The sequence below is a fragment of the Aphidius gifuensis genome, linkage group LG3 (genome assembly GCF_014905175.1).
Source record: "Aphidius gifuensis isolate YNYX2018 linkage group LG3, ASM1490517v1, whole genome shotgun sequence".
In the NCBI taxonomy this organism is placed as follows: domain Eukaryota; kingdom Metazoa; phylum Arthropoda; class Insecta; order Hymenoptera; family Braconidae; genus Aphidius; species Aphidius gifuensis.
Genome location: NC_057790.1, coordinates 1668445 through 1681928, shown reverse-complemented (window position 1 = coordinate 1681928; position 13484 = coordinate 1668445). Strand labels below are relative to the sequence as shown.

General features: G+C 22.3%; 1 protein-coding gene across 2 annotated transcripts; it reads left to right on the top strand.

Annotated features, from left to right (window-relative positions):
• Window positions 1–3905: 3905 nt before the first annotated feature.
• LOC122851322 (transcriptional activator protein Pur-beta) lies at window positions 3906–12615 on the top strand. Of its 2 annotated transcripts, none has more exons than XM_044150466.1 (7): window positions 3906–5122; window positions 7108–7158; window positions 8957–9075; window positions 9141–9243; window positions 9376–9506; window positions 9653–9880; window positions 9961–12615. In XM_044150466.1, exons 1-7 carry the CDS (start codon window positions 5086–5088, stop codon window positions 10195–10197), a joined length of 906 nt encoding a protein of 301 aa, XP_044006401.1. In that variant the 5' UTR covers window positions 3906–5085; the 3' UTR covers window positions 10198–12615. The 2 variants fall into 2 exon arrangements, with proteins under 2 accessions (XP_044006401.1, XP_044006402.1); XM_044150467.1 differs by having other exon boundaries at window positions 3908–5122; window positions 9376–9494.
• Window positions 12616–13484: the final 869 nt, after the last annotated feature.

The following is a 13484-nucleotide window of genomic DNA, read 5'->3' as shown; positions in this document are numbered from 1 at the left end:
TTAAAAAAAAATGCAGTTTAATAGAAAAAAAAAGAGATTAAACTCAAAAGTTTTTAATACCAGTGCAGCAGGATAACTCTTGTTTTAATTATTCACAAAAAAATTACATTTAGAATATCACAAATAATTGGTTTTAGCTTTGATCATGATAAAAGTTTTTTTTTTTTTAAATTGGCTATAAATGTTGACTGTAGAAAATTCATGGCATAGAAAAAAGAAAAATATACAATTATGTAATTGATGAAAATAATTTTATTTAAAACATTTGTTGTAAATAATTTTAATGAATTCTTTTTGAAAAAATGTTTAAACACACTTTTAAAATATGAAAATTACATAATTGGTTTTTATTTTTTTTCCATTACATGATACAGGGTCAGAAGACTGTTCTGTGTGTCAAAAAATGTAATACAATTTATTGTAAATTGTAGCCTTATTCAATTTTGTCTTTCTCTTGAAAAAAAAAAAAGAACAATTATTATTTGTTTTGTAAAGTGTATAAAATAAATATCATGGTATTAAACGTATGATTTTTGCGGTGGATATAATACTGCAACTGCGTTTACAAAGAAACTTTTTAAAAATAATAATAGTTACTTGAAAAAAAGTAAAATTAGCTTGATATTTAAGAGTCGTAAACCTCTTAGTATTAATTATTATCTTTTTTTGAGTTATTACAGAATTTTTCTCTATTGATCGATTGTAAAACAGTGTTAAAAAATTAATATTTAAATAAGAAAGTCAAATTTGAAGTAAATAAACACAAGTAAAAGGAACAAATATAAAAAAAAATCTAAAATAGCAATTAACAAGAAAGAAAATTAAAAAAAAAAAAAAACACTTTATAAAAGCTATTGTACACTAACATTGAAAATAAAAATTATAATAGTTTTTAAATAATAGATACAATTCACAATAAAATTAGAAAAATTTAAAAAAAATATAAAAAACAAAAAAATATGTACAAAAAAAATAATAATATTTGTTAAAGTATAGTTTATAAATGCAAAAAAAAAAAAAACCGTATTTGCACTTTCACTTGACAAGTATATTGAGTTACATGAATTAAGTTATAAGTAAATTTTATTTCAAATTTCAAAGAAAAAAAAATAATTACATTAATTAAAATCAAACAGTTCATATTGTAATTAAAAAATTAATAAAAACCAGCTGATTTATTGATTAGCAAAAATTTAAAAACAAAAAAATAAGGCAAAGATTTGATTGATTATTTTTTAACAAATAATAATTGAAAAAAAATTATCATTCAAAACTAATTGCCTGCCTGGAATAATTGATAGTTTTTTATTTCAATTTTTAACAATTTATTTAAATTTGTACTTACACAGTCATCTTTATTATTTTATTTTTTTTAAAATAATTTTATTTGTTTTTCTTTTTTATAAAAACAGAGTTACTTGTAACACCTAATCATTTTTTAAGGAGTTTTATTTAACTGATGGCTTTTGACCTTTATTAATTATTTTTTGAATTTTTATTTATGAAAAAAAATTATAAATCATTTATCAGCTGGTTTTTATTGATTTTTACTGCTAATGTATATTTTGGCTGTCCAATAATAATTTTTTTAACGATTAATATGTCGTAAATAGAAATTCTTTTTTTTTCTTTTATTAAAAATTGTACTTCTGCTTTGATTGTCTAGATACGTACTAAAAATGGTATTAAAATTAATTTAAACAAAAAATTGTAATTATAATTAATCTGGTCTAGATAGAAAAAAAGATAAAAAAAAATAATAAAACGTCGAAATTACATATTGTTTTGTAATATTATTTGGCTGTTTAAAAAACATTTTTTTTTTATTAATTTTTAAAAGTACCTCGATGTAAATTGTAACATTATTTGCTCTTCCTTATCCAAATATTTTGTCTACTATAATTTTGCACGAGTATTGTATAAAAATTTAATTCATAAAAAAAATTAAAATATTATCCAAAACTCGGTCAAAATTAAATAGACATTTTTCATTTTTAAAAAACATCGAGGTCTATGTAAATGTGGTGTCTAAAGGACCATGTAAATCCTATGAAATTTTTTTTCTTAAAATTAACTGTAACAAAAATCAATGGTAGCCAATTGCTTAGTTAAAAAACTAAAAAAAAAAAAAATCACAGCGAAAAAAAATAAAAAAAAAACAAAAAAATATAATAACAAAAAAAAAATTATAAAATGGAGCAAGATCGTAACGTAATTAGTAGACACAATGAACAATTAAAATGTCCATGTTAAAAAAATAGTGAATGGTGTTTAAAAAAAAAAAAAAAAAAATTGTTTAAATAATAATAAAATAGAATCTGTATGTGATATGATTCCCTATATAAAAAAAAATGAATAAAATCGTGCAATTGAAAAAACGTAAGCATGTTGATATAATAATTAAATAAAACTTGTCTAAGATCATGGATAGTAACAAGAAATAATTAAATTATCAATTTTTTTTTAAAATAATGGGCTATGAAAATAATTATTTAATTTTGAATAAATGGATAATAATAATAATAATAAAAATAAGTTAAAAGAAAAAATAATTATTGAATTGTTCAATGCTAAGAGTTTCCATCAGATTGTCTTTTCACTTTAATTCGATATATATAAATGTTATTTTTGAGTTTATATAGAGCACTGTGAAAGAAAAAGTAAAATTAAAAAAAAAAAAAAAAATTAACTGGACGTATATTAAATGTAAGTGGTCGCTTGAAAATTGTAATATTATCATTCATTAAGTGAAATCGTTATAGAATTAGTGATGATTGAATTAGTTGAAAGAATAAATGATGATAATTAATAAACAAATGAAGAAATATGTGAATTATACAAGTTTGTTTGGTTTTTTTTTTTAAAATTTTATCAATTTTTTTTACTTATATCTATTATTTGATAATTACTTGAATTTTTTAATTAAAAAATTTTTTTATTTTTACTCTGATGTTATCTTATTGATGATGACAAAATTATGTAATTAATTTTTTAATATATTAATAATAACTTGTGATAATTAAATTTAACAACAATAATTATCAACCGTAAGTATATATTTTCAAGTTAATTATAACTCTGATTTTAAATACAAAAAAAAAAAACAAATAACAAATTAATTTCGTCGGAAGAACATTAATTATTTGTTATCTAATTAAATTTTATTTATTTATTTTTATAATATTTAGCGTCATAAAAACATTGTAAATTGTTTTTTTTTTTTAATTATTATTTTGACGATTTACATGTATTTGAGTTTTAAAAATCTCCAGTAGATAAATTAAGTAAACTTTTTATGTAATAATTTAAATTTTCATTTAGTTAAATAATATTTAAAATGCAGATACTTTGCAATGACGCGTGCGCACGTGGTCTTACGCACAGTGCGGATGTCTGACCTTACAACGTTGTTACTACTTGCAATTCTACTTGTCAAATTCAACTCCCTTTTTCGAATGATATAATCAAAAACAAAATTACCATATAAAAATTCAACAAAATTATTTCATTTTTAAAATGCCTAAAATAAATTTTAATTTCAATTTAAAAGTCTAATTACAAATAAACATTTTGCATTTATTTTCGATGGAAAATTTAAACAACCATCTACTAAAAAAAAAATGAAATTAGAATAAATTTAAAATTCAATCTCCATCATAACAACAACAACAAAATTTATTTGCAATTTTAGCTTCTATATAAATGAAAAAAAAAAAAAAAATGTTGAAAAATAATAAAATGATTCGCACATGCTCCTGACAACAAGGAGTTTTGATAATTTTAATTTCTACTTAGACTTTAAACCACTATAGATGTCATGATATAACCCTTCTCTCGCGTATCATCTTTCTCTTAATTCAATCTCTCTCTTGGTCTCTCTCTGCCGAAAAATATACAATACAGATAGAATTTCTGAACAAGCCCCAGTTGGCGGTTGGCCCAGTTGCGCGATTTCTTAGTAATTGTGTATAAATTCACGTGTATATACACACAAAAATTATACTTGTATTGTCAAAGAATAATGCGGTAGTAGCTGTACATATACCTACATATATATATAGCAACCAGCAAGCACAGCAAGTAGGTACGGAAGTCGCGGGTATGGTATTTATCGCGCGCGCGCACATACATATATAAAAAATTTTATATATCATACGTGGCGATGAAAAATATTAAGTAAAGAGAGACGTGAGGTAAAGCACAAAAATATAACAAACTTAATATCAAACTTACTACTTGTGTTTATTAAAAATTATTAATGCTATAATTTTTTAATAGAAACAAATCATGCAATTGTAAGTGAAGATCTACTCATTAGAAAATATTAGAAAATTAATTAAAGCTGTGTTTGTTTGTGTGTGTGTGTGTGTACTTAAGAAATATAATAATCAGCAAGCCTCAAATTCAGAGACACTAGTGTGAGACAAAAATTGAATAAAAGGAGCTTGCTAAAAGCAGGCTATCAAATCAGTTGAACGGGTAAATTTATCATACATATATATTGTTTGGCGTGTAGTTGTGTATTAGTGAATATAAAAAAAAATATAAAAAATAAAAAAAAAGTGTAGTTGTGACGGTGACGACTGGTGTCCGACTGTCCGTGGTCCGTGGTGCTGGTTTGGTCTTGGTGCCGTGGATGGTTGGCGGTTTGGACTGGGTCGGACCGTTTAGATAAATATACTCAAATAAATTGTGTTGTAAAATTCATTTAAATTTCATATTTTTAGTTAAAGTGATTTTATATTTTATATATATTAATTATATAAAAAATAATTCATTAATTTTGTGTTAGATATATGCATAATAAAACAAATTTAATTTAAAAATAATAAATGAATAACGTGTTATTGGCAACTTGAATATATATTTTAACATAAAAATAATAATATATAGAATCATTGGGAACAACTGGGTGGTCAAAGTTGGCTAACAGTGAAGACAAGTGTGCTAGGGCTCTTTTGGAACATTTTTTTCATCTGTGTCTCTGTGTAGTTGTGACGTTGTTTAACAGACGCGAATTAAAAAATACAATATATATATATTTTTAAGTAATAAACAAAGTCATAGATTATTATTATCAATACAATGTCTGACAGAGAAAGCCTTGATGATCAGCCACAGAGTAAGCTTTTAATTATTATAATTATCTAATTAAAATATTAATTCATTTTTTATTATCATCATCTATTAAAGTGCTAAAAATTAAACAATTTTATCATTTAAAATTATAATTTAATACTTTTTTTTTAATGTTTAATTGACGACCAACCGACCGACATTTTTTTTTTTCATTTTTTTGGAGTAATTTCATAAGCAGCGCAGAATGGTAGTACAAAAAGAAAAAAATAAAATCTCACTGATAATATTCAGGAAAAAATAAAGATTAATATTATAAAAATAAATAGGGGCATTAAAGTTTGATATATTATTTAGCTGTCGTAGGCCTCGTGGCGTTCTGTCAGTTGTCGCCATTGAAATAATAAAAAATAAATAAAAAAAAATAGAATAAAAAATTAAAATTGTCTTTCTGAACGGGTTGGAGAATCCAAGATGGCTGATAATATCCATATTGACGAAGGAAACCCCCTCTACAGTCGAACTACTAAAACAGTGCCCTTCGGATTTTTATATTTTTTTTAAAATTTTTTTTTAAAATATAATTTTAAATAAAAAAATATATATAAATCGTGGGTTAAGGCTTCTTTTACCCCTTTTTTTATTCCCACATGTTAAATGTACATATGTTGGTATAGCAACCCGAGCAAAGCCGAATGTTCTTTGGGTAGATTGACTATATATTTGTCCCATTTGTCTAAATGTCCATGTTACTTGGTACAGAGACACTTTATAATCAACCAACAAATTCCACATTGGACTTCTCCATTTTCATATTATCCAATAATTATCACAACGTAATTGATCCTCTTAAATATATTATTATCTAATTTTTTCATTCATATTTACAATTAGCTATGACTATTTTTAATTATCATTTTATTTTTTTTTATATTATCCATATGTATTGTGATGTAATGGCCTATTTTTTATTATTTTTATTTCATTTTTCTTGTATATATTATTTTATCCATTCACTGAGCAAACCAAGCTACTTGTTCAAGGTCAATTTTTAAATCATACTCATGACGTAATGGCCTTCAATGGGTATTAATTGAAATAATATATTCCTTAAGGAATCAATTGGTAATTTTTTTTAAACTAGTTATATCTCAATTTATATAATTATTTTTTTTTTTTTTTTTTGTTGATTGATTTTATATATTTATTTATTTTCCATAGTCAAGGTTTTGACTAGAGACAAACTATATCCAAAATTTTATTTTGTCGTTAATATTTTATGCTCGAGTAAAATTATAATTTCATTTTAGCAGTGACCTATATTTTCTTGGAAGGTTCGATTTTACAGGGGATTGAATATGATAAATAAATAAATCCAAGTGTGAATATTAATTGAAAATAAATATATATAAATATTTATTATAAAAGCTCATGTAATCCACCCTCAATGGTAAACTTAAATAAGATAATAATATTTATTAAAAAAGTTATTTATTATTTCAAAAATAAATATTAAAATAATTTCTAATACGTATGTTTTTTTTTTTTTCTATTGTGTTTTAAATAGTATACATGAAAATGACCTTCGATAAATTAATATGATATTCATTGGCCCTTGCACAATGTATATATCAATAGGTATTATCAATATAAAAAAAAAAATATCCACTTATCTATTACGGAATAATTTTAAAATAAATATACAATCCTTATCTGTTGTATATTTTGTAAATAATAACGCTGTAGTTATTGGAGTAGTTAAAAGGCTGGGTCAAGCCATACCGTCAATTTGGAATGTCCAAAGTAGAACCGGCTTATTATGCTCAGACATGACCTTCGTAGAGATATTATCAAATTTTTCTTTAAAATATCATAGCCAATACAAAAAAAAAAATTCACGACTTGACTGTTTTAAAATTTAAGGCTATTTTATATTTTGCAAATTGAAAATTGAAAAAAAATTGATAATAGTAATGATAATTTACTTTTTAAATATTTATTTATTAATTTTTTTTAAAAATTATTTTATAGAATATGGAAATTCTGGAGGCATGGACGGTGGAAGCGCAGATTTTGAAGCTGGTAAGTATATATTTTTAATTTCCCTATCATCAAGTAAAAAATTATAGTTTAAAATTTAAAATTTTAATTAAAAATTGTACTTGGATAGAAAATGTTCAGCTAAAATATTTAAACCTGTCTAAGTTAAATTTATCCAGTCGAATTTTCAATTAAAAATCAGAAATAAAAATAGTCAAATAAAACTGAAGAAAATTAAAAAAAATTCATGATATTTATGCTGAAAAAAAATCAATATAAAATATTCAACTCTTTTATAGTTTAAAGATTTATATAAATAAATTCCACGCCCAAAAGTTTTTCGAAAATTTCCCAAATAAAAAAAAATTCATATAAAATAATTGGTTTATAATTGAAAGCGAAAAATACACGAATTTTAAATTTGGTATATATAATTAACAATTTTTTATTTGTTTATTTTTGTTATTTATTTTATTTTACTAAATCGAGTTGATAATCAGTGACCTAGAAAACTATATTGTATAAATATGACATCAGTTTAAAGCTGTTATTATCATCGACCGTTCTATGGTGTCCCAGAAAATGAATAGGTTAATCGTATTATTTGTATGATTTAGATTTTTAACTGATGGAATTTTAAAATTAATAATCAATTTATTTTGTTTATTTAATCATTGATTGTTATATTTAATTTTTTATGGTTAAATAAAAATTATATATAATGTTTATATATTAAAGATTTTTGTTATAATCTTTTATAATGAAATAAAAATTATATTGTTTTTTTAGAAAAATTTGGAAATATTATTGTGTAATTACCAATATCAATATATATTTTTCCTTTGACCTACATTTTTTCTATAGCCGTATTTTTCTTCAACAAAATATATTTCCTTTGTTCTTTTGTTATTTAGTTGAATTTTCATGTTCTATTATTTTTTATAAATTGAATTTTCTTTATTATTTCAATTTTTATAATTAAACAATTGGTACAATTATTGCTCAAGAGGAAATTAGTGATTGAAATGATTTGTAAATTTGACACAATAAAGTTGGATGAAAATCGAAATAAAAAAAATTGCTAACCTTACCTTTACTGCAGTTGATGGAAATGGAAATCTTGATTGATGTCCTTGGCTTGTTCCATTGAAACTCACATCATCTGCAACAATAAATTATTTTTATATATGAATAAAAGCTAGATCGACTTGCGAATTTAAATCTAGATAATTAAAAAGTTAATAACATAATTAAACTGTAATAAAAATATTTTAATTTTTAAAATTTGTAATTTTTTATTATTTATTTCCGGGTGAATTCCAGCTGGAAATATATTCATACATAAAAAAGTTGAGGTAGAGCTGGATTTTCTGTTGACAAATTGTGCCATTTCCGTGTTTCAAATGAGTTTAGATTTATTTCGCAAAAAAATTTTCATCAACAGTGAAATTAATGATTAAAAAAAAGCAAATAAATTTGTCAAAGTAGATACAGCTAAAATGTAAATACAATTAAAACTTTTAGCTGCGCAACGTTAACAAAAAAAGGCTTGGTCTCTTTTAAAGAGGAAATGCCAGTTTGAGTTGAAATTAAATAATACACAGATATATATCAAACGATGACCGACTTGAATATTGGTCACGTATTTTTCTAGAATCATGGCATCCATGAAAAATAATAAAACCATTTTAAGATATATAAAAAATCAAAAAAAAATACTTGAAAGTTTTACCTATATAGTTGGCATACAGTCAAGTTTTTATTATTTTTTAAAAATTTAACTATTTATTATGAAAAAAAAAATCAAATATTTGTAAATTAATTTTTCATTTTATTTCAGGCCAACATGGTCAGCAAAATGAGCAAGAATTGGCGACAAAAATGCTTCAAATACAAAGCAAAAGATTTTATCTTGATGTTAAACAAAATCGACGTGGAAGATTTATCAAAGTTGCCGAGGTAAAAAAAAAAATAAATAATCAATTATAAATACAAAAAATAATAATGTAAATTAATTTCAACAGATCGGAGCTGATGGCAGACGTAGTCAAATATTTTTAGCACTAAGTACAGCATCTGAATTTCGTGATCATCTTTCAACTTTCAGTGATTTTTATTCATCATTAGGTGAGTTATTTTTCATACCAAATAAACACTATAAATTTAATGATTAAAAAATATAATAAACTTTGTATTATTGTTGGTTAATAATTATTTAATGAAAAATAAGAAAAAAATTAATACATTTATTGAGTAAAGGTCCACCAAATCCAGACAATGTCCCAGACGATGGAAAACTTAAATCTGAAATGATGGTAAAGGACAATAGACGTTATTATTTGGATCTCAAAGAAAATTCCCGCGGCCGTTTCCTGCGGGTGAGTCACCCTGTATGTACCAAATACAATTGAGTATGAATAAATAATAAAAAAAACAACAAGAGAATGATTGTTCAATACTTAATCTTCACACCCGCAATAATATTATTTATAAATCTTAAAAATTATTATTAATATTTATAATTAAAATTTTAAAGGTATCACAAACAATAACACGTGGAGGTCCAAGAACACAAATAGCAATACCAGCTCAGGGAATGATTGAATTTAGAGATGCATTGACAGATTTATTGGAAGAATTTGGTATTGATGATGGAGGATTCAAAGGTGAATTACCAGAGGGACGTTATATGCGTGTTGATAATAAAAACTTTTATTTTGATATTGGACAAAATAATCGTGGAATTTATATGAGAATTTCTGAGGTTTGTTTATTTTTTTTTTATGCTTTGTTTATTTACTTGTTGAATGTAATTTTAATGATAATAAATTTTTATTATTACAGGTAAAAACAAACTTTAGAACAGCAATAACAGTACCCGAAAAATCTTGGCTGCGATTTCGTGACATATTCGCAGATTACTGTGATAAAATGAAGGAAGGTGGTGGTGGTAGTGGTGGTGGCTCTGGTAGCTCAAGTGATAAGGTCAATGTTGGAAATGGTCAACAAACAACATCACCATCATCAAACTTACAACAGCCAATTTCAGCTTCAAATTTAGACTCAAATTTGATCAAGTGAAAAATGGCTTTAACTTAAAGAAAAAAAAAATATTAAATAATAATAATAATAAAATAATAATATTAATAATAATTAAATAACAAAAACGATAAAAAAAAATTATTTAAAAAAAAACAATTATAAAAACACTTTTGATTCGTTAATTTTATGCAAAAAAAAAAAAAAATTATATTTACGAAAAATGATGATAATATTTTAATTGTAATACTCAACTTGCCCGTTAATTTTTATCATTTATAATTCCATTTTAATATTATTATTATTACACTAATGACATTGTCAATTGTTTGAAATTTTTTCATTTTGACACAACAACAATTTCTATACGTAATCTACAGCTGCTCGTTATTTATTATTTCAGCAAAATAATTTTTTATTAACTGTATTTTCGTTGAGTGAGAGAAAAAATTTAAAATTGAAAAAAAAAAAATAATAACAATGTTAATAAAAAAAAAAATTAATTATGTTGTTTGGTTTTGAATTTGATCGTTCAGATTTTATATACAATGATAAATACGAATGTTATATTTATTAAATTGATTTTAAAAAATGCGAAAAATTAACTAACCAATTTATAAATATTGCTATATATTTTTTTTTTAACTTGGCAGCTTTATAAATTATCCGAAATAATAAAAAGAAAAATAAATACACACAGCACATCTTCTACCTCGACTTCACTTTATCTTCACGTCCTTTTTTATTTTTTAATTTCAACAACAATCTAACAAAAAAAAAAAAAACAATTCTTGTGACATTATGTTGTAACTTAATTACATTTGATATTTATTATAAAAGTTATAATGAACATAAATAAAAAAAAAAAGTATATAGATAAAAGAAGAAAAAAAAAAAAGAAAAGTGATTGCTCGATAGAAAAATAATAATAAAAAAATTGTATGTAACATATAAATATTGAAATATTAATTGCGTTGATTAAACTATTAGAAAATTTAAGAAATCCTTATATGAAAATAATAATTAAAATTTAATTCCACAATGAACATCAATATAGAACCAATAAAAATGATAAATATTAATTAAATAAATCAACTTATACGTGTGATTGAGCGATGGCCAATCTAAATAATAATAACTGCATTCTAGTTATGTAATTATAAAAATTCATGAATTAAATATATTTGTTATGAAAAAATACAGAAATTACAGTGAAAATTTATATGAAAAACTTTAAAAATTCATGTAAATTTTACGATAAATCTGTATTAAAATTATAAAAGGAAAATATTCATCATGAAGTGACTATTTAAAGTTGTCCTTATTAAATAAATAAAAGATAAATATTCCCAGTGATGTCTATGATACGTAAATGTATTTAGATAGAAGATGAGATTTGTTTGTTTGTGCTCATCTGTATATGATACAAGTTGTAATGTAAGAAAAATAAATTTAACGATGGTAAAAGGATGTGAAAAAAAAAATAGTACTTTATGCAGCAGTAAGCCGATAAAAGCCATGTTTCTCATTATTTTATTTTTTTTTAATTTTTTCTGGTGAGTTGAGACCAAGTCAAAAGTGCAGATATTTATTTAACGTCAATTATGACCAAACTAAAGGCACTATTATTTTTTAAAATTGTCAAATCAACTTTCAAAGTCAAAAATATAAAATTAATTTTTTCTGGTGTATTTTTTAATTTGTAAATTAATACTTTTGTTTATTTTTAAAAAAAATTTAAACCTTTTAATTTATAAATTAAACAAAGTACTAATTTACAAAATAATTACCGAAAAATTTAATTTTCATATGAAAAAATTTAAACAAGATGAAATGCTAAAAAAAAATAATTTAAAATGAAAATTAAATTAAAAAAATAATACGCTTTTATTCAGCAATGCTGCATTATATCAATATAATTTTTAAAATAATAAATAATAATTAATTAATACGTGTTTATTCTTTATTAGTAATGCAGAAATAAAATTTTAAAAAAATAATAATAAAACGGCGATACACATAAGAGTATTTCGCACTGGTGCGAAAAAAAAAAAAATTCATTTATTATTGACATAATAAATCAACAAGATAAATAATTATACATGACGAAAGTTTTGAATTTAAAAAAAAAAAAAAATGTTGGAAAAATAAATAAATTTAAAAAAATAAATAACAGATATTATGAAAAAATAAAAAATCATATTTATGGTTAATAAATTTTTTAATTATTTTCAATATTCCATTGAGATATTCTTATTTTTTTGCATATTATTATTATAATTATAATAATTTAAAAAGAAATTTTTTTTCTTCTAAAAATCATCAATTTCGGCTGGTCTGAATTTATATATTGTATAGAAAAAAAAAAATAAAATAAATAGATAAATAATAATAAAATTAAATTCACAATAGGTCAAACACATTCGGCTGTTATGGCTGGGTGAAATGTACCATTATTAGCAAAAAAAAAAATGAATAAATAATATTATATTAGAAATAATAATTATGTGTACGTTGACTTCAAATAAAATCAAGTATCTATTACTCAGACGTGTGATAAATTGCCTATTTAATTTAAAAAAAAAACACAATAAAATATGGCATTAATTATGCTTTGAAAAATTGAAATGTTTAATTTAAAAAAAGTAAATATTAATCAAGTATGGTTTGTTTGAGAAAACAAAAAAAAATTCTTGTTGATCCAGATGGTATGACAATCTGTGATTAATTATTGTAATTATTATATTAAATATGGGACAAAAAAAAATATTTATAGTCAATGAATAAAATGATATCTGTTGAAAATAATTTAGATATTTTAAATTAATTTGAATTACACAATAGTTTGCAGAAAGATAAAATTGGTTGTCTATTAATCTTGCTAATTCTACAGTTGAAAAATTAATTAATTTTAATTTATTTTGATTAGAAAATTATGAGCTGAGCAATTAAGAGAATGAATACAAAAAGCATAATTAAAAAAATTTTAAACAGCAAGTTTAAATATAGCATCAACATTAAGTTAAATTTTTTTTTTTTTCGATGAAAGATTATTATTTAACAGTATAAAAATGACAGAATAATTTCCATACTTGTTAATAAAACTTGACTAAATATTTGTTCATTTTATTATTTGTAATAAAAAAATTTAAAAAGAAAAAAAAAAAAATTAAAAAAAAAGTGAGATAAAAAATCTAAAAAAAAAAATGTTTACGAATGCTTAGATTGGTGGTAGATGATAAAAACAGTAAATGCAAATATAGATAAATAAATTTAAAATAAATAAAAGTCTTAAACAGAAGTCTCAATGTTTCGTTGGATAATAATTT